This window comes from Chaetura pelagica, unplaced genomic scaffold, assembly GCF_000747805.2.
Source record: "Chaetura pelagica isolate M959 unplaced genomic scaffold, ChaPel_1.0 scaffold401, whole genome shotgun sequence".
NCBI classification, from domain to species: domain Eukaryota; kingdom Metazoa; phylum Chordata; class Aves; order Apodiformes; family Apodidae; genus Chaetura; species Chaetura pelagica.
In genome coordinates this window covers 2,233,122-2,255,481 of record NW_009952259.1, presented here as the reverse complement: position 1 = coordinate 2,255,481, position 22,360 = coordinate 2,233,122, and the positions used below count along the sequence as shown (strand labels likewise).

The following is a 22,360-nucleotide window of genomic DNA, read 5'->3' as shown; positions in this document are numbered from 1 at the left end:
GCCTCCCGCCCCGCTGCCGAGCCCGCCGCGGCTCTTGGGGCGGTAGGGCGTTGAGAAGCGATCGGTCCCAGCCAGTCTCACCTTCTCGTGCTTGCCGTCGGTTGGGCTTCACCCCGTCTTTTCCTGTGGCTGGGATTTACAGCTCTACTCTGAAGACCCTGGAGGATTTAACTCTGGACTCTGGTTATGGGGCAGGGGATTCCTGCCGGTCCCTCAGTCTCTCTTCTTCCAAGTCCAACTCCCAAGCTTTCACCTCTTCTCAGCACAGAGGCAACTGGTGGTACTACTCGGGCTCCATGAACAGTAGGAATAACAGCTGGGATACCGTCAACACTGTCCTGCCGGAAGATCCCGAGGTCGCAGATATCTTTGCCAAGTGTCCTAAGCTGCCGGATCTAGAGGAATACCCTTGGACTGATGAAGACATCGGGAAAATACTCCGAAAAGGGAAAGGCGATGGCCACACCAGGAGCTTTTCTCAGGAGGCCGTCAGGAGGCTCTCGCAGCTCCTCAGGCGCGCCTTGATCAGGGTCTCCAGGGAGGCTCAGCGGCTCAGCGTGATGCACTCCAAGTGCACCCGGTTTGAGGTGCAGAGCGCGATCAAGCTCATCCAGAGCTGGTCCCTGTCGGAAAGCTGCGTCTTGGCGACTGTCAAGGCTCTGTCCCTGTACAGCATGAGTGCTGGGGACGGGCTGAGGAAAGGTAAATCGGCGAGATGCGGCCTCACCTTCTCGGTGGGGAGGTTTTTCAGGTGGATGGTGGACACCAGGATCTCGGTTAGGATCCACGAATATGCAGCCATCTCTTTAACCGCTTGCATGGAAAACCTCGTAGAAGAGATTAAGGGTAGGGTTTTGGCAAGTCAGAGCCCGGATGGTGGAGGAGGGGAGATCTCTGCTGAAATCCTGGAGATGGTTATCAACAACGATGCTGAACTTTGGGGAGTATTGCAACCTTACGAGCATCTCATCTGTGGGAAAAATGCCAATGGTAAGATCCAGCTTTTATGATTTCTGCTCTTCATACCAGCCAGCTTTACAGCAAAGCTGCTGCTATCTGTGGACTTATGTTTGGGGTTTTTTTTTCTGGTTTTTCTTTTCATTTGAATTGTATCTTGGTGGTTGGTTGTGTGTGCGTAGTGCAGGCATGATGGTTTTACTGGGTGAAAATTATTCTCTTTTATTCTTAAGGTGTACCAGTTTTATGAAAGGTGTAGAGGCCGTGGGAAACCAAGCCCTGTTGTCCTAACAAATGTCTCCAGATTTTCTACCAGCTGCTGTTTTGAACGTTTTTACTGTAAACTGGCATGTAAACATTTTTCTCTAAGATGATATGTGCTTTACCAGTACTGTTTAGAAAATACCACTATTATGAGAGTGTCTTGCAGTTTCATCTCCAAGATGCTATTCCCAGATACAGCCTGGAGAGGGAAAGCAGTATTTTTTTCTTTGCAGTAGTAAAATTCAGCTTCTGAGCAGAAACTGATAACTGCATGTTACTTAGACTTCCTTCTCCTTTAGCAGAAACCAGTGTTGTAATTACGCTCATGCAATAAGCAAGAGCTTGTTCTTGGCTTGCCAAAGTGGGATGGTGCCTCAGTAATGAGAGTAACATGGCATTAAGGTGCTTACCTCTGCCATTTGTTTAGAAAGCAGACTTTTTGAACAGTTAAGAAAATAAGCAGATAGAGGAATGTTGGCGTCTTCCGATGAGACTGAGGAGCAATTTGAAAGGCTTAAGTCCTGACAATTCTGTTAAGAAGCTGCACTGTTTATTTTGCATTGTCACACTGAAGAGTACCATATTTTTCCATGGAAAGGTTGGAGAAAGATTCAGTTTAGAAAACTGTTCTCTGTGCCTCACACAGTTTCATTACTTATGCTGGCCTCATTGTTACGGCCAGATATTCCAGGCATAATAACTTGCTCATCTGACTCCTTATAAACCCAAATGGCTTGGTTGTCTTTGAGAGATCATCTCATAACAGGACATAAGTAAAGAGTGTATTTTCTCTGTGGAAAAAAACACAGCTTAGGTGAATGTCGGTAATGACACGCTTGGTCAGAGAAAGGCTGACTCAACTTCTGCTCCCTGGGTGCATTGATTTCCTGCAGTTATTCTATACCAAAGCAATTCCACGATGCAGATCACTGCTAGATAGGTGCAGTGGGTGTCCTGTTGGGTCAGCCTGGTTCAAATTACAAATGTTATGAAACCCACAAAAGCTCTCCTGTGTACTCTCTCTGTCCACTGGCAGGGTTAGTGAATATATGTGAAATAAGCATGAGGAACCCTTTGGGATGTGCTCTTGGCACTGGTACAAAGTGTTACTGTAACTTTAAAAGTCAAATATAGCTACCTACATTTTTAACTACAAGCTCTTTAATTGCAAGACCATGAAGGTATGAGAATGTCATGTCCTCTGCCAAAAAACTTGTCATAATTCTTTATCTGCCATGGGGGCATTTATTACCAGCTCCAAAAAGAGGACTCGCTTCCCTCTTTTGTTCCTTATTGAGGTAAACTGGAGTAAAGTATTGTGGCTCTGTAAAGTAAAACTACCTGCATTTCAGCTGTTCTCTGCTCAGTGCTTCTGCCACACAAGTTCTATGAGTCAAAAAGAGAAGAGTCAGTTCCTCATGGAGTTGTGTTGTTGTTTTTTTTTCTTAAGAGAAATCTCCTTGGAAAAATTGCAATGAATGAATGGAAGCTGGAGTTCAATGGGAACACGAGTGACTGAGCAGGAAAATGCTTATAAATATTCAAGCCACCAAATGGTCAGTTATGATAACGCTTGTGCAGCGTAGCAGCAAGCAGTCACTGGCCACAGAAGGATTGGCTTCTGTTGCCTCTTTTGTTGTTCTTGTCTTTGAGATCAATTCCGTCAATAATTTAATGCATTTTTTAAGTCGGGAAAATTGAATAAAATGGCACATGAAGGTATCCTGTGATTTCCTGTGACAGTCTGTCACTAGTATTTCACCTGACACAAGTCAGTGAGTCTTCTAAATGGCTTTTCTTGCAGTTGTAAGGCCATAAATGGTTTTATATGGATGCAAAAAGCTTGAAATAACTTCTTTATTCATTCTTCCTGTAGGAATTGTAAATCAGTAGTATTCACATCATTCTCCACAGGGCTTTCAAACGATCTTTTACGTTAATTTAAACCTAAGGTAGGTTTAATAGTAAAATAACTGGATTTATTCCAGCATAACGAACAGGAAAGCTTACTTTACTGTCACTTTTTGTTTTCTTTTATAGTAAGAACACTTCAGTTGAGTACTTGTAAATTGCAAACTTGGCATATGTTTGTTGGGCTTTGTTTTATAGCACCGTGTTTGATGCTAGAGATAAAAAGCACTTAGAGGTTGAGGTCTGACTCCAGTCAAGCACTGCAATCCCTGAATGAAATCCACAGCAGTGAGCTATGCAGAAGATTGCACTGGATTATCATAATGGTTCTTTCCAGCACTAAGATCTATTGAGTATAGTTTTCACTATTAGATCAGGATAGCATCCTTCTTTGGAGTATAGGAAACAGTAGAGTAAATACATAAATCTTCATAAATTCTCAAAGAGGCTGAGGTTTAGACCTGTATTTCTTCAGTGACTAATCCCTCATCAAAGACAGTAGTCTAGTTATTGTTCTTAAGGCTTAGGAGACTGAAAGCTTAACATTTCTATATTTTAACATGTGTTTTAATCACCACCTAGTGTGTAAACGGTTTAGTTTAAAACTCGGTAAATGCTTATGGGGAATTTAGACTTTCTTTTTTTCAATAAATACGGATCTGTGAAATATTTGTTCATCCTCTGAAGCTATTCTTTCATCCACTATTTGCTGCTTTTGTGAGACGTTTTCTGCTGTTAGTGTGAGTTGTGACTTCATCCTTGGGACTCGGTCTCTTTGATTTGGAATGAGGAACTCGTGGCCATCAGGAGGTCTTTAAAGCTCTGGGTGTGCTCATGTCTCCAAGTGCAAGTCTTCTCAAACAGACTCTAGATGGGATGATGCAAAAAATGCACTCCAAGCTGGGAAAAAAAAAAAGAACCATCTTTAAAAGCAGCAAAAATGATAAGTAGCTACTGAACAACAGAGCAACAAGAAGGTTAAAAAAAAAGGTGTGAATTTGAATACATTTTATTTTCTATTTTTGATACAGTGGAGGTATAGGATATGCATTGGTTTGATATGGCTAAAGTAGAGAATGCGTTTGGTAGTTTCACAGGCATTTTGAGATAGTCTAATTTGGACTATTGGAGTGTATTCATTTCAAATGTGTGTTGAGGGACAAGGAAAATGTACCTTGGCAATGTGATTCTTTTACTTGATGTTTCAGTGCTTGACCAGTGCGTGGTTCATTAGACTCTGTCCTGTCAGCACTGCAAATACAATTTGATATTATTGCCCTATTAACTGCAACACTTATGGTGTACTTAGCTATCTGGCTATTGCTGAACACTCCTGTGACAGCCAATACACCTGCTGTGCTATTTAATGCATCAGCACATCCTGATGTTCTAGAGATATAAGTGTTGACAGATGTTGCAAAAATAATAAAAATGAGGAGGGGAATTTAACTTGGTAATTCTCTTTCTTCATATACCTTGTAGCTGAAATACTTGATGTTCCCCATGGATTAACTAATCCAGAAATTAGCCTGTTGATTTGCTTAGTTGATGAGTAGTGGAAACACAGTTTGAAGTAAGCACTGCTTGAGAGATTTTTCTTAGAAAGGGGTTGAGAGGGAAAATGCATAACCTTTCCCCACAGTAGGAGGGAATCATTTGGAGTCAATAAAATTAGACCCTCCAGTACTAAACAGTGCTGCATGTACTACCAAGGATGGACTTTAGATTTAGTATCACAAACTAAAGGTGATTTATTTTTATTTTTTTATAGAGCCACACCATTGTAATGATTCCTTTTTTATAGTTATCAACATTCTCTGGAATAACTTTTTCTTTCAGTGTAGTCATGGTGCTGTAGTGAAATCCAGCATAGCGGAAAAAAAGAACTATGACATTTCAACAAATACAATGTCCTTTTGTTATCTGAACTGAGCAAACTGGTGTGCTCATAAAGAGCCTCATCAATTTTAATAAGCTGTCAGCTTCACAACTATTCAGGAAAAAACCTGCATGCTGGAAGGGGTGTGTTTGGGGGCAGAGATCTGCAAATGCAATCAATAAGCTAAGCTGAGTAGAAGAGCAAGGCTAGTACAGAGATACCACACGTGGTTTGCAAATAATTAAAGAAAAATTAAACACCTCTGTCTTGGGTGTCATCATCAAGTATTAGTTCGAAGTAATGTTGGTTACTGGGTTCCTGGGAAAGAATGTGATAGACCTACACCCACATTTTCATGTGAAATGGGCTGGTTGTAGCTATGATCCTATTCGAGCTATGGCTTCATTCACCTCCGTACAAACATACCCCCAGAACACCTTGTGTGCTTCTACACATTCAACAAGTTGGATTTACATCCACAAACCCACAGGGACAAGTTCTTTAAGACTAAATGTTGGTGCTTGTAAATACATGCTCACCTCCTCCTACAAAAGCAAACCACTAGATGCACAATTAAAAATACAAATGTCTGCTATTGTTTAAGAGTTGATCTACTAAAGCTAAAATTCGTATTTTTTTGCCTACAGTGGATTTTGCGTGTGTATATGTATATAATTCATTTGGTGATACTAAAGGAAATCTTCATTATTGAAGTAATAATGCTGTCTTAAATTAATCCTTCCAATTGTTGGTATTACCCCGTGGCAATAAGATTTGTGTCCTTTCAATTCAGTGGGTTAAAGAACAAGTGCTGGAACTCCCTCAGTGTATAATTACTAGCAACAAAATGCTGATATTTGGATTTCAGGTGGAATTGGTGTCAGTGAAACTTAGCACTGAGTGGAACTGGGGAACTAGGCCTGTGAAGAAGGAACCTCTTGAATAGGAGTGATCTGTGATCTGTTGTTGAGGCAAAAGTCTGAAGCCAGGGGTTTGAACTGAGCAAATACTGTTGAGGCTAGGACAGAATTTTATCCTTTGTATGTACACCCCTAAGTTATAACGGGGTTTTGAGATGTTTATTATTTTTCAAGTGGAAAATCTGCTTTAGTTTAGCAGAGAACACCTGTGCGATTTTTGGGGTGTTCTTTCATATTTTTGTGTCTGCAGAAAATCAGGAATGGGCTTTGAGTGTTCAGATTCTTAATAATAAAATATGATGTGGTTGATGTAGATATTTGAATAGTTTAAACTAAATTGTTTCATTTCCAGTTTGAAGCTCTTGAAGCATACAGTTGGCTAGTCTTGCTGAATTCAGCCACTAGAATTTTTTTCTTGTATCTGTCCAATTTCTGATGTGATTTGAAACCAAAACTCATCAGATCTGGGGAGAGTTGATGGTTGTCAGTGAAATTCCCTGACTGATCCCTCCCTGGCATTACAAGTTGTCTCCCCTTTCTTGAGATCAACACTGACCCAGTGAATGGATGTTCTACATATTCTAGCTGTTTTGAAATCCTGAACCTTTCTAACTTGGGGCTATTCCAAAGCTAAACACAGTGGTTACATAGGGTGGCAGTGAATTTTGAATTAATTGTGTTTTGATAATGGTATTTAGGTGAAAGATCTTTTTACACTGAAAAACCTTGTTAGAGTGTTAATTTCATGTTGTAATAATTTATTTCTGCTGATGTATCTGGTGTGATTCAATTAGTCTAGTTAATGGTCCATTTAGAGCTTCCTTCCTTATCAGTAATTTTTGTCCCTTTCCCTAGCTTGATGTTGTAATGAATGGATATGCAACACTGCAAGGGAAACATTTATGCTTTTAAAACCCTCTGTTGTATGAAATGTAACAAGTAAAGTGCTGAACGTACTTCTTTACAATAGGCTGCATAAAATTAACTTTTTACACAATTACCAAGTTGTGCTTGGGAGCTTGAACCCAAGATCTAAATCCTGGACTAGATATAAGTTCATTTTTAAACAGAACTCATCTTATAGCAATGCAAGACAATGGAAAAGTAACGCCAAAAGTAATATTCTGTGATCTTTGCTAAGTTGATATGTTGTCCTTTTACAAAGTAAAATATAGAATTAACAGGTGTTTACCTTGAGCAATTTTTTCATGGTGCCAGCAGAATTCAAAAGAAGAGAAACACAAGCTTCTAAACATAAGAAAAACACTAGATACTCAGAAACGCGCAGCATATCCTTCAGCAGTCTCTATTCTTCTGATTGTTTGGAAACAAGATCAAAATAATTATTTGTTTATGTTTTAGCTCTCATTTTGCATGTAGTCAATGCTCAGCTTTTCAAGTCAATACATGTGATCCTTATTTATAAACATTTTCACATCATCATAAGCTCAGAAGTCCTGCTTTGCAGTCTTGCCCTCTGAACATTAAGAACCTCTCATTGACTAAGTTCTACTCCACCAGTACTCAACATAAGAAAATGTCCATTTGCTCCCATTGAACTATGACAATTTGGGCTGATGGACAGAAGAATAAAAACAATGATGTCCAATGCTCTTCTTGGTTTAATGGCATTAATTTACATATTTTGAATGTAAGTGTCTAACCCTTTGACATTCGGTTAAATCTAAGCAAGCCTGAGGCAATCATAAAACCAGTACAATGGTGGCTTCATGCTTTCTTAATTTACTAATTGAGACAAAAGTATTTCAACAACTCTAATTCCTTCCCTAACAGAGCAAGAGGACATTTGAAAACCAAAGCCAAACAGCTGCTGGACCTTTTTGAGAGCATCTAAGTCAGTTTAAAGATTCCAAGTTGTGCATTTTTGAGTGAGGAGAGTCTTCTAACTGGACTAGTCTTGTTGGCAGCACGGGCTTTGTCACAAAAAAGAAATAGTAGAAAGAGGAAAAGATATACAAATGCTGCAAAGTTTGTTCCTTTCATGCAAACGCATCCAGACTTGCCTTCTGACTGAGGCCGCAAACCAAGCAGAGCCTGTGAGCTCGTTCTGGTTCTTAGGAAACATTTGGTACAGTGGGTGTGACTTTGGTATGCTTGGCTACTGGAGCAAGGAGAGACCAGAGCTGGGACAGGCAGGGTATGGCTGAGGGTTGTTTGTCAACCTGTAATTAAAGTGTCTGCCTGCAGCCTGCCAGAGTGGTGTTTGCAGATTTTGTGAGCATGGATTGTGTGGGATAGAAGTAATAGAGTGAATGGAACTTCTGAGGGAAGGTATGCTGCAGTTGCTGCTGTCTTCAGGAGTGGAAACTAAGGAGCAGTCCTTTTAAATTCAAGTTAAATGGAATTCTGAGCTATAAAATCCTTGTCTAATAAAACATACTTATGTGTTGCTTGCAGATGAAAGTCCCTTAGAATCGTAAACTTCCTCCTCATTTGCTAAGAACCTGGTTACTTAATAGTCTAGCTGATGTCTCTTATGGTGGTCCTCCAGGAAGCAATTGTTTGGATTAATCTTTACATAAAACATTTCTTTGAAATAGCCCTTCAGCAAAACTGAGATTGTGGACTGGAACGTGTGAGAATCATTACATCTGGTCACAGGGATTGCTGTGAATGTGATTTGCCTTCTTCCTGGTGATCAAGCAAAAACTGTCCGATGTTTGTATGGGTTTGACCCAGACAATTAAAAGATTAGTTGTGAGCCTGAGCACTTGTCCATCTTGTTCTGGTTGTTTAATTGTTACGCTTGGACCATTTCTTTGTTAAAACTTGTTTGATGTTCAGTAGGCCACTTGACCTGTTTCACATCTGAACTGAGCAAAATACCAACTTCTGGGGGATGCTGCAAGGTTTCAATTACTCATTTGTGTAAGGTGCTTTCAGGCTGTGGAGTGATAGGACAGTAGAAGACAAAACATCTTCTTAATCATCCCGGGTCGGTGGACATGGATCATGTATTTTGTGTGAGGCTTTCTCTCTAACCATGACATCTCACACTGAGAATCTGCATCTCCATTTGTTTGCTTGTCTTATGCAGAGGTAGCAAGTCAGCTATTTGACAGACTGCTACATTTGTGTGTCATTGAAGTCTAAGATTAATTTTTAATTAGTGTTTTATTTTTAAAAAAATTAGAAGAAAGCTAGAGGAGTTTCCAAGTGACCAAAGCGATGCTTTTTTGCAGTGTTACAATACCACAGCAGTCTATCAGGAGGCTGCATTTGGCCCTCCCTGTCCAAAAAACCAAAACTTTCTACACAAGCAAAAAAGAAGGAAACTGGAAAATGTGCTTAAGTAATTGCTGTAGTTTTTGTGTAGTGACACCAAAACGCTTGAGATGATTAAGGGTATTTGTGGTAAAATCATGGGCTAGAGACTAAGAACTGAAGCCAAATAAACATTTCAGACCAGCTTTTCAGTTCATGCATGCAGATTTATAACAACTGATAAATTTGCTATGGGGCTATGCAAGATCAAAGCAAATGTTGTTTATGATATTTTGGGGATGAGAGGAAAGGAACACTATAATCTGCTTGTCCCATTCTATAGTGTTTATAACATTATAGTCCATGTTGGATGCTTCTGTTACTTTCATTTCTAGCCCAGTCTGCAATCTGTAGTTTGGGACCTGGAGAATAAAGAAAAAAATATGACTGCATGTTTATGCTGGGATTTATACATTAAAAAGATAAACATGCAGAGGCATAATTATATATTATTTTCTTGATCCTGTATAGCTCTGTTCTTCTTCCTGATTAATGATAAGATGACAGTGAATAGATTTTCTTCTAATATTTACTTTTATTTTGTTTATGAATAAAGCACACAGCTCTCTTGGCCAAGGGGCAAGAGTTGAATATTGTCAACCAGCTGAAATAGGAAATTAGACCCGTTTTGCCTCTTTTTGTTTTTTTGGTTTTTTTGTCCCCCAAAACTGTTTTGGACTTCTGTTGTTTTAAAAGAATTTAGCAGGAATCAATTTCTTGTTTGCTTGTCTTTTGTAAATGACTACCCAATATTCCAGGCAGCACAGACTGATGTCAAAGCTAGTAGATTAAAGCAAAAAAAACCAGTTTTCCAGTTGCTTTTAGACAGGTCACTCATTTTTAACTTTGATTCCAGTTGAATGATCCACTGATGGTCCTGCAGCTTCTTTAAACCTGAAATAGTGTCTGAGCCTTCCCTGATGGGTGAGGAAGTGGTGTCAGGATGCTGCTGTGGCAAGTGAGGAAGAAGGGATGAGCAGGTATAGTGTTTCTACCGTAGGTACCTATGCAGGCACGGAGCAGTCCTCTGTGTACTGTTATGCTGGAGTGTTGGATTCAGAGGTGTCTTTTTGGAGTGTTTTATTGCTGTTGAATTTAGGAAGAACAGGTGATGTGAGTCATGACAAACGTAATGGGCTGGTGCACAATGTAGACTTGTCCTCTGAGGCACTCATCTGTTTCTGCATCACAAATGGTTGGGAGGTTTCCTTTTCCTTTTTAGTTTTTGTGCAGTTTCCTGAGCTAATACCACAGGTCTATCCAAAACATTAGGGATGTATCTGGTTTTGTTTTAATAGCATAAGAGATAATACATAATGAGATGTATTTCCTTTGTGGGGGTGATAAAATTTCTGGTTAATTGCACATGAAATATCTGTTCTTTGGTTTGAATCTTATCTTCCCTCCACCCTGTTTTACATTCAACTTGCGCTGACAGTTTTGTTTAGTCTAGAGATCATAAAAATCGGTCCAGAGTTGGACTGACACAGTTTTATTACAGACTTAATATGGTTTTGAGTACTTTTAGGTTGTTATATCAAATTTATAAGGTGTCTTTGGCTATTTTCACTGAAGTGACGGTTTAACTTGGCATGGGAGGAAGAAGATGGAAAACTGTAATAGCAGCAACCAAGACACATCATCTTTATTAGTTGTTTTTAATAAACCATTTCATTCTATTGTCAATATATAGAGACTTCTAAAGCTTTTTGATGGGCTCATGTATTTTTTTTTCAAGAAGTATTATTAAAAGTTCTCTTATGCTTTGGCAGCATATGTGGAAATTTTGGCTTGAGTGATTATTGGTTTTGTTTGAACTTGTAAGATAATTTGGGGCAATGACAGAAAGATCATCAAGGAGGAAATTTGTCAGAATTGTTGTCAATGAACTGCTACTGAAAGCAAGCTTGGAATCCATGCAAGAAGTGCTGCTTACCTTGAAGTTTATTCTTGCTGAAGCCAAGGGAATAATTTCCATTAGCTTTAATATGATTTTGCGTGGTATCCAGACTAGGTTTGTGAATCTCTTAGTTCTGGATAATACTTCTGCCTGTTGTGGTACAGATGGAAGAAGAGAATGTCAAGGAAATTGATCCAAATAGTGAACTAAACTCTAGGAGAAAAAATTAGTGAGTTTATTTACCAGTGCTGAGAGACCTGAGTGTTTCATTATGGAAGAAAGCAGTGGCTTATGGATTTTAGGCTGAGAGTCCTTACAATAGGAGAGGAATTATTTTTCTTATTGGGAAAGACTGAATTCTTTCTGAATTGGCTGCCCGGGCTCTTCTGCTGAAATCACTTGGATTAAGGCCACGTGTTTGAGGTAGTTTTGTTTTAGTACTTTGTAATAAACTTCAGGGCTTTACACCTTGAGGTGGGAGAAACTTTGGCGACCATTCATTCCATGAAAAAATCTGGATGTCCTGTTTTATGCGCTGGAGGTGGGAGGGATTTACAGCATCTGTACACTGAGGTAGTTTTCTAGTGAGTGTGAAGCAGGTGACTGGTGTGTTCTTGTTAATATTATTCCTTGAAAAATGTGTCCTTCCCTCCACTACCCCTCCCCCTTCCCCCCCAGCCTCATTCTCTCAGAGCAATGCCAGATGCAGAGTCTCTTGTTAAAGCCACTCAAAGAAGATTCATGTTTAATGCCACATATCCTGATGGAAAGCAACCCTGGAATTGTTTCTGGCACCTTTTCCCTGTGCATATAATCTTGGGTCTCAAATTTTTGTCACAGATGTGGAAATGCAGCTTTTGGTTTAGATTATTTTGGGTGATGATATACATGCTGCACATCAATACATTTGGGGACGATTTTGCTTTGTTTTTGAACAGTCTGTGACCTGCTGGAATTGAGTGACAAAGCTGTGTGAATTTTCTTGTACCTTAACAGCAGTTCAGAATATGATTTTCCTTTTATAGTATGATGATGTATATGTGTAAAGCTGTGTGACTGTGTTTTTTTAATATTCACAGCAGAAGGCCAGAGCTTCCCTGAGGCAAGCACAATTTATATATTAAAATGAATATAATTTATTAGCATGAAGGTAACTCTTGTCATATAGTCAAGACTTAGATAATGCATATGTTCTGGAAGAAGATACTAAATTGGCACAGGGCATTTGACCTACCACCATCTGCAAAGCCTGCACTCCAATTTTCTGCTGTTGCCATGGGCTGCAGACTCAGACAGGAAATCATGGTAGAATGGGAAAGGGTCCAAAATATACACAGCTAGAATAAGGTCTGCAGTTAAGTGAGAGTCAGAGAACAGACTATCTGTTCTGCTGAACAGGCAGTGCAAAGTAAAACTGGCTTGTGTGTGTGTGTGCCCGTGCACTTTAAATGTCATTTTAGATTTTATATGCTCGTTTTTTAAAAGCTTGAATTTTTTCCACGTGGAGTAACGTATATAACTTCAAATGATCCATGTATATATAAGAGGCCTGATTCAACCCTCACTTAATTGGCCACACTGGTCTGACAGAAGAGTAAAACGGAGGAGAATCAGGCCCCTGACACATGTGAAGTAACCACACACAGTTTTGTTTTGTCAAGTCAAACAAAGCAGCAGCCTCCTGCCTCCCCTTATCCCCCCAGATTTGCCACTGCTTTAGGATTTGGTTTTGTTTTCAGGGAACAAGACCTGGGTTCTATGTACTACTCAAATGTGTAGAGTTCAGCGTAGAGCTGTAGGAGACTTTGTGTAGGATCCGTCAATAGATGGGGACACAGAAAGTGTTTGGTTAGCAGAGCTGGATCACTTTCTAGCATTGGGTAAATTGTAGGGTCAGGGTTACCAATGTATTTCCTTTGAACTGTAGGTTGAAACAGAGTACTGGGACAACCTGTTCTAGAGACCAAATGGTTTTCTTATCTGTCAGTGAGAGGTAAGCATAATGATCAACAGGCAATGAGCTGCACTCTTTGAAAGCTTCCGCTGGTCTAAAGAGTTGTGTGCAACTGCAATTTACACTCCCTTGACAGATGATGGGAGAGGAGAATTTCTCCATCAGTTGCTAATTTAATCTTTGTATAAAAGATGCTTCTTAATTAAAAAATAGCAGTTGAGTGTCATGGTAGGAGTGTTTTCTGGACTTAAAGAGCAGGACCTCAGCAAACTTCTTGTGGCAAAAAACAGATCTAAAACTTTTTCTCTCAGGCTCATCTGTGGTTTTTAGTTCTGACTGAAAGGAATCATACAAGAGGGTGGTTTGTTCTCCGGGCATTTTCCAACCCTAGCTTGTATTAGGCTGTAACAACTGCTTCTTGCTTGCCTTCGTTGTGTATGTAGTCCCTTTTCAGCTGCATGTGAACAGGAGTAAGGTGAGGTCTGTGTGTTACAGTGCCAAATATTGCTGGATGCAATAGTGATGCATCTGCCAAGAATGAGACTGAAGCTACCAATTAATTCAACTGAGAAATCAAATAACTAAGGTAGCATTTAACCCTGAGGCTGAGATCAGTGAGTGAGGCAGTCTACTTCATGACCCTTTATCTTCCAGTAACTGCGGCTTTTTTGTGTGTAATGCAATCTCAAAAAGACTTGCTGATTATTATTTTAAATGAAATCTGACTGGATACAATTTTCAAATAGAACTGTCTTAGCCAAGCCATCTGCCTGAGTCTTCAGCAGCACATTGTATTTCTGTAAAGCGTTCTAGTGAAACATCATAATTCTGCAAAGTTTGAGCTGATTTTCTACATTAAAAGAGGTGATCCAAAAAGCTGCTGCTGATTTGCATGTGAACACTGCCAAGTATTTTGCTGATGAGAGTACATAACAAAGAAGTGCTGGAGTGATTGAGTAAGGCTGATTTGAACAATCTGTCATGGGGTATAGCTCCTGATATTCCACAATTGGGAGAAGCTACTGTCACTTGTATTTTCAATCTGTGTTTTGCTTAGAAGTACAAGGTCTTTTGTTGTCAAGTTCCTTGAGCCAGTTGGGGGGGGGAACATAAAATATTTCCTGCTTAATATATATTCATAAAGCCTGCATAGGCTAGCTTCCTCTGATTTTGTCACCCGTAGTTGTTTTTAGAAGATGACAGAAAATTGTATTTGATTTGTCTTAATTAGGGATTGTTAGACAACTAGTTTGAATTCTGGGTCCAAATGTGGATACGTATTAAGAATCAATTGCTCTCCTAATCTTGCAATTTTCTTAACTGTTTCTAAGGAACTTGCCCAGTGAATATCTGTAAAAATGTATAGTATTCATTTTATAGGACTGGTTCATCTGAGGACACTTTCCTGTTAAGGGACAACAGGTTACTTTCTGTGCTTGTTCTGTGATGAACAACATGAGATTTAAAAGACTCGTGTGGGAGTGATTTCTTCTACTTTTTGTGATTTGCTGTTGGAGAGAAATGAAGCCATTTATATAAAGCAGCTGCTTATTTTGGAACAAAATCAGCATAACACGTTAAAGAACCCATTAATCACTTAGCTTGACCTTAATTTATTATTGAAAAAAACCCCAAACAACCAACAACCACTGCTTGCCTCTACTGTTCATTTCAGAATGTCAGGGGTGGTAAGAAATATGTATTCACATCTATAGGCTAAAAGCATCAAATTAAGTTGTAATAGGGAGAAAAACAAAAATTAATTTCTGTGGAAGTATTGTCCTTCCTCTTATTCATTTTTCAGAGTCAAAGGTGGCTGTATAAATACCTGCACAAATAAAGAACTGTTGCAAATTCTCATTCCATGGTTGCTATGTGTAAATTTTTGTCCTGAGGTAGTGGCTTCTTCTCTTTTTTCAATCCTTGCCAACACAAAAACCTTCACTTTCCTGCAAGTCTTCCAGGAGGGAAAAAGAGGAATAAACCAACTTCTCCATCTGCCCCACCCCCCAAAAAAAACCCCAACAAAACCAACAACAAAAAAATAAAAAACCCAACTCTAATTTTACAAGAGCACAAATTCTGTGTTTAGACTCTGAGTTCCTTGGCACAGTGTCTTTCTTATGTCCCCTATATAGTTATAATGGTATCAGAAGAGCTTACTACTTTATAGTCATGTTAACTTGTTGCAGTTATTTTTGAGTACTGTGAATAAATGGATCAACCATTAAAACCTAGATTAGTTCTGAGATGGAGAAGTGGTCAGTAAATTACTTTTCAAAAATATTGTATGATTTGGTCAGAATCCTGCTCTATGTTGTGTAGGAGCATAATACAATAATCTATTTCTGCAAATAAAAATGTTATCATAACCACAGGATCAAGTTTTCACTGAGCTTTTAAGGAAGGTACTCAACATTCTCATTGTATTGGGAGGGTACAATCAGGTTTGTGATGTTCTCTCATATGTAGTAGTTCATAAAACTGGCAGTCTTAATTGGCTGTAGCAGTTAGTAGAAGCGTATGAGGTGAACCAGAATGAGATCTCTTGGGGTTTGAATTGCCTCTTCTCTTAAAATACGCATGGCTTGTCACAGTGAGTAGCTGAGGTCAAGAAAAATGTATATAATTTTGTTTGAATAATGGCATTCATGTAGCTATGCTAATGAGCTGTATTCTGCTGTCTGTCCTACAGATTGTAGACTGGACTCTAGTTTATTTTACATCTGTCATGGCTTCTGTCTGCAGTAGAGCTTGTCTCAATGCACAGTGATGTAATGGATCAGGATCTGACTTCAGTGCACTGCTTTCCCACAACTCTTGTGCAACAATCACACAGCTGTTCACAGATTTTTTTTTCCAGTTGGCTGCTTAGGGAGACATTATTCTTTGGCCCCAACTTCCTAATGCAAATAATCAGCCACTCTTTGGTAACAACGTTCAGACAGAGCAAGCAGTAGTGTTGAAGGAAATAAGCATTGCTTAGGTATTTGGTTCTGTGCAGGGTGTTCAGACCTTTAATGAATATTAAATTTATTTTTATGGGCAGTGAATTATGTGCTTCCTCCCTCCCTTTGCCCCTGTCTCTTCTGACAAGCTAAGACAAAGACAGGACTTCAGAAGGGAATGAGCTGTTTCATATAGATATATCTTGTAGGCTTTTTTTCATTGCTGTTGCAGACACATGCTCTGTTACATTCAGCATCCCCACTGGCAGCAGGGAATTTGCATAGAGTAGCAGCTTTCAGCTAGAGTTTTGGGTTTTTGGTGTTTGTTGGGTTTTTTGTGTTTGTTTATTTTTGGTTTTTTTTTAAAGTGTCTTTGATTCATTCACTGTGAAAGCACTGTGAGCTTATGAATTAGACCCAAGAAAGGGTAGGAGGAGAAATACACATGAATGTTTTAGGAACTGGAAATCCTTACTGTATAACTACTTGGTTGCATTAGAATGATGGAAATGCTGGTTAAGAGGAGCTCCTGGAAGTCATCTAGTCCCATGTCCAACCTAGAGCTGGACTTCTTCCAGAACTAGATCAGATAATCATGGCTTTGCATTTCTAAATCTTGAAAATGTCTGTGTGGTAGATCCCACAGCCTCTCTGAGCATCCTGCTCTTTTTTTAGTGAAGAAGCTTCTCCTAATGTCCAGCATGAGCCTCCCAAGCCACAGTTGTGCACCATCTGACAATCCTGAGAAGAATTTGACTCTGTAATTTTTGTAGCTACCCTTCCAACAGTTGCAGGTTTATTTTAAATTGGCCCTTAGCATCCTTAAAGCCATCCTGTATAAGCCCAGCTCCCTCACCATCTCCTTGAAGGCTGATTATGAAGATAATAAACAACAGGGACCCCCCAGTCACTTACATGAATGCTGCCTGTAAGTACTTGGAAAAGCAGAGAACTGAGAAGCAAATATTTTAGTTTCTCTACTTACTGCATTATAATGTGGAGCATTCACAAACTAAAGACTCAAAACTGTGGCTTTAAGCTCTAGCTGCTCCTTCTTCCTTACACCAGATGCCCAGGAAAACAGAATCCCGGTACTGGATTATGTTTTAGCCTCACATAACCCTTAAAAACATAGCATCACCTACAAAAATTAATGAACTAATAATATATGGATAAACAGTTGAAGAGATTTTTATACCAATTAAAATAACAGTGCTGGTGAGTGTGCAAATTTCAGTATACCCACACTGTTTTTCTTCCCTTTTCTTCCTTTTATTTTGTTCTAGGTTATAAATTTTTGAAGAGAGAGTGTGGAGATCAGGACACTGAAGGTTACTCTGTATTGACTTTGTTCAGTTCTTGAACAAAGCTCTTAATGAAACTTGAACTCTTAAAGTAATTAGTAAAAATAAAGGATCAGACTTTTCACTTTCTCTTCCGTGAAAATGTTGAAATTAGGCTGAAATGTTCCTCAAAGAGGCCAGATCCCATTAGCCAGCAGTATCAGTTCAGTATCAGATGTGAGGTCCCCTCTGAGGCTGACAATACTGGTGGAAAAACAGTGAAGAAACGTCTTTTGACATACTTAAACTCTGGAGATGTCAGCAGATAAAATCCTTACTAATATGTTTGATATACCAGTGAGATATAGAATGCAAATATTGGTATACCCCAGAAATGGTGTTCTCCTGTCTTGAGCAGTATAAATAAATTAAGTCCGCTAGTGGCAAGAGGAAACTTGCTCCCTATGTACAAATTCATGTCTGTCTTTCTCTAATTGAACTAAACCCTCTGTGAAATTGCTACCCAGGAATGACCTCACTAAGGTTGTTTTGCTCAAGCTTTTGCCAATCAGTTTTGAATACTCAATGTAGTAGCTAAAAAGCAGCAAAAAACCCCTGTGAGCTAGAGAATAAATGTGGTGGTGCCCATGATCCCAGAATGCTCTCTAGTTCTTCTCTGCTTTTAGTTAAAAAAAAAAAAAAGATTAAAATAGTATTCTAATGTTGTATTTATTAGCTACACCCTGCCATGTGAAATCCAAAGAAATGGCTCTATATAGAATACTGAAATGCCAGAGGTTAACTGTGCTTCAGTATTTCATATTAATCCAAGTAACTGTAGTGAGCTACTTAAATAGAAACATTAAGAAAAAAAATCCTCCACTATTGGAAGTCTCTTGCCAGCGAGTCTTTGAATTTAGGTAATTTCATGCATGCGGAGGTAGACTTTATTTTTCCTTCATCAGCTAAAATAACAATAAAGCTGAACTTGGTGTATTTATTTAATGAAACACAGGATCCCTGCCCTGATGGTTTTAATCAGTACCCTCACTATGTGGTAATTAGGGGTTCTCTCCCATGGTTCTGTTTTTACTTAACTTTCAGAATGTGTAGCCAGTTTAAGTTTCCAGAGATACTTTCAACTAATGTTGCCTCATTTACATGCAGATTATCCAGAGGGGACTCTTAAACACACACTCACGTTACAGAAACGCAGACGTTTTCAGCACTTTCTTATTCAGTGAACACTGTACTTGAGTAAAATGTTATCTTTTGTGAGTAACTAATTCATTCCACTCTGTGGATGTGACCAGCTCTTTCATTTCTTGCACATGAGGATTCAGAAGCTGAAGAGGGCTGAGAGCCAGGATTGCCTGCTCTGCAGCATGCCACTGAATATAACTCTGCTCGTTTAAAAGTACATGCCTGAAATTGGGTTCAGGCTATAAATTTGCCTCTGAGAAGCCCTATGTGCAGTGCAGGTCAAGAAATGGGACATTGCTTTCTCTGGCTAGGCTGAGCACATCAGTGGAAAAGAGGTTACAGTAGGCTTCTTGTCTTGAGCCGTCATAGCCAACTCCTGAAAGTGACCTGAGAAATGTCCATGTTTTTGTATCTAACAGTACAGCTGGGTACCATTTGTTCCTGGTAGTTACGAAATCACTGGAGACGTGAGGAAGTAAAGCAAACATATAGCACTTAATGCCCTCTAAAACAGCTTCCCTGCATAATATGTGATGTTAAAATACTAGGTGGCAGCTTGGTCTGATGTAAAAGTTTTATTGGTATGAGTTTGAGCCAGCCACATTATTCAGGAAGCCACTACTGAGTTTTCAAGTTGCCTGAAGTGTGTGCTAGTAAAACCCTTTTATAAAGGAATACAACCTTATGCAAGCTCCCTGTATGACTAGTCATCCATGTCTTGGGATTTTAGCTAGTGGGACGTTTGATGTGAGAGTCTCTCTGTTGCTAGTTTGTACAAGTATACTGCTTGTAAAGCCAGGCAGAAGGAGTGAGCTTCTCCTGGTCCCACACTTTAGCAAAGGGATTACAGAGAAAACCACCTTTGTAGCACACCTTCGGAAGTGTTCGAGGCCAGATTGAAGGGGTTTGGAGCAACCTTGGTCTAGTGGAACGTGTCCCTGCCCATGAAGGGGAGTTGAAACTAGATCATCTTTTAGGTTCCTTCCAACCCAAACCATTCTATAAGTATGCTGAAACCTATTAATTACACCTATCTCATTGCTGAACTCAGTTTTGCTGCTAATTTCTTTCCCTTCATGAGCATTAAGATTAAGAGGGAATTTGTCAGGTTTTATCCAGCATGCTGTGTACTTACAGCTTCTGTAGAATCAGCAACATGTCTCATTGTGGGTATCTGGTGCCTCTTTTCTACAAGCAATAAAATAAAAAATCTTCCCCAAAACATGTCTGTGAACACAATGAAGCTGAGACTGTGAGGCTTGTGTTCTGGGTTGCAAAGGAAAAAGTTGTCTTTCATTTTATGCCGTGCACATCTCAGAATAAAACAATCTGAGAGATTAAAACATTTTGTTTGCAAATGCAAGTTAAATGGAGTGAGTTGGGGTCGGTACAGGAGATGGCCAGTCTGGACAATGAACATATGAGCATTGCTTTCTAAATGTGAGTACACACCCAACTGGTTTTAAAGGTTTCTGAGTTCATGACTGTGGATAAAATAATCTCCCCACCCCTCCTCCCATCCTTTAAGATGACTGGTAATTGTGAAAATGTCTTCATTGTGGTAATGCACTGTTAGGATGAAGGTATGTTGCCTTCTGATTGCAGTGGGGTCTCTTCTTATTTGTCTGAGAAGCTGTTTAGATTCCTGGCTCAATCGGGCTGCAGGCTTGTTCACACACTTCTTTGATCTGGCTTGGCACTATTCTCTTTCATTCTGTTGTAATTTTTTTCTTTGTAGCTCAGCTGTTCTTAATCATAACAGCTTATGATTTGGGGTATGCACTTTAGCTCTGACTTTGAAAATGAGGGGCTTCTTTACAGTTTTATAATAAATAAAAGAAATAAAAAATTGCTTAATAAAATATGCTTTAAACATGCATATTATAATGTATTGTGAGAAACCTGTTTAACTGGTACCAGTAGCAGTCTACCAACAGCAGCTTACTAAGCACAAAAAACCTCATACACTTATGACAAGTTTAGTTTTCTTTTGTGAATAAAATACAGATACATAAGTTCTTTTAAAAATAAGGTTTGCTCTTCCATGTTGTGTGAATACAGACTACAGTTTAGAAGCCTAGAAGGAGGTAGAGATTGCAAAATATTGCTCAGAATTCTTCCCCTCTTTCATATTCCTCACCCTCCCCCCCAAAAAAAAAAAACAAACAATGGAAAAAAAAAAATGGAAGGATGTCTGAGCATGAGAATTATTATGAGGAAACAGTAGGTAACCCAGACCTGAAAGGATTTGCTGTTCCAGTGTAGCACTAGAGCAGTGGTATATTGTACTCACTGTAGTCAGTTCAGTAGTAGCATCCCATGAAGAGCACAGAATTAAGAGAGGGGACTAGGAGCGTCTCCTGCTTTTGAAATGAAGGATCAGATGATATTCCTGCTTTATGATGTTTGAATGGCTAGTTGGTAATAGGTAATCATTGGATGCAATAAAAATATTTGGAAATCTCTCTGGGTTTGGTCATATTGTTCTTTTGTGAATGTAAATGGAATGTGGAAGGCTGTGTGTGAATAAATGTGACAAGGTATAGCCAAGGTTTGAAAACATGGGACCTGCCTAGGGCTAGTCTGTTGGAAAACAGATCACGTTTGGGGGAGGAAAAGGAAAATTAATCCCTTTATGAAAATAAAAACATGTTATAGGGTAGCTTTGCTTCTATTGGAATAATATTTTTCTTACTTTTCCTAGTGAGGCTTAATTTAATTTGAATATTGCTGCTAAAAGTACAGCACCATACCCATTGTATTGTTGTGGCACAGAAAATTCAGTTCAACTGTTCAAGGCTACCTTTCAGCAGCCAGTGTCAGAGCTTGGATTGAATGCTAGATGTTCTGACTGGTTTAAGTTTAGAGTTTCTGTGCTCCCCCTGCACCCTCCACTGTCCAGCTGTAATTTTAGGGCTTGTGGCTATGGAGGGTAGTTGACAGTGAGGTTTTTGAAGCATCGAGCCTTCAATGATAATAACAAAAACTACAAGACTTGTCTGCAGTAAGAATCACTGGTGTTGGAATACTTTCCACAACTTCTTCTGACAGCTTCCTTCTCCAGTATTTTCTCACAAGCCTGGTAGGCTGGGACAATCATGAAGGAGAGCAGTGAAAATATAAGTAGCCAGTTAACTTACAGGATTTACATTCTGCTCAGCAGTGGCATTCTGTCAGAAATAAATTTAGTGTATAATGAAATATTTCAAGGAACACTTCTCACTGTGCAGGCAGCCACATTTGGGTAACATTTCCATGTTGTAGAAAAGCAAACCACTGTGCATACTCATTAGAGAAACATGTTTGTGCAGCTCACCAGAGATCACATCCTGCAACAACCTACACATACCCGTCTGGTGACAGGATTGCTCAGCCCAGGAACCATCTGACTTCTGTTTTGTGATTAGCTAAGGTGGTTTCCTTATTGCAAATGATGGGAAGGTCTCTTTCTCTTTCTTTCTGAAGCATGCAGTCATCTATTTTTGGATTCGGTTTGTATCACATTCATAATGACTCTTGCCTGGTACGTCACGGAGCTTGTCATCATTCTTTTTTTAAACATTATATAGCTGACTAGAATTAGGGCATTCCATGCACATGAGGAAACCTTCTCTCTTTTCTCTTTCAGCTATACTGCAAATCTCTATGAGTTCACTATGTGTTTCTGCAGATCACTAAGTATTGTAGGCAGGGTAATAACAGGTGGAGAAGCTCCTGTGAAGATGACGCACAAGAGTTTCGGTGTGCTGCTTCTAATTCACACCCTGCTTACAAAATACTGCAAGGACTCAAGCCAGGGGTTACAAAGCCTATTGTTGTTATAATAACTTGTGATTTTGATAAAGTACCTCTTGTT

The 22,360-nt window shown here is 39.3% G+C and overlaps 1 protein-coding gene across 1 annotated transcript in view; it reads left to right on the top strand.

Annotated features, from left to right (window-relative positions):
* The window catches only part of ABTB2 (ankyrin repeat and BTB (POZ) domain containing 2), a 137,656-nt gene that overhangs the window by 13,679 nt on the left and 101,617 nt on the right, over positions 1–22,360 (top strand). The window contains exon 3 of the mRNA XM_010007451.1: positions 72–990. Within this exon, the coding sequence (XP_010005753.1) occupies positions 72–990 (919 nt within the window). The remainder of the gene's footprint in view (positions 1–71; positions 991–22,360) is intronic.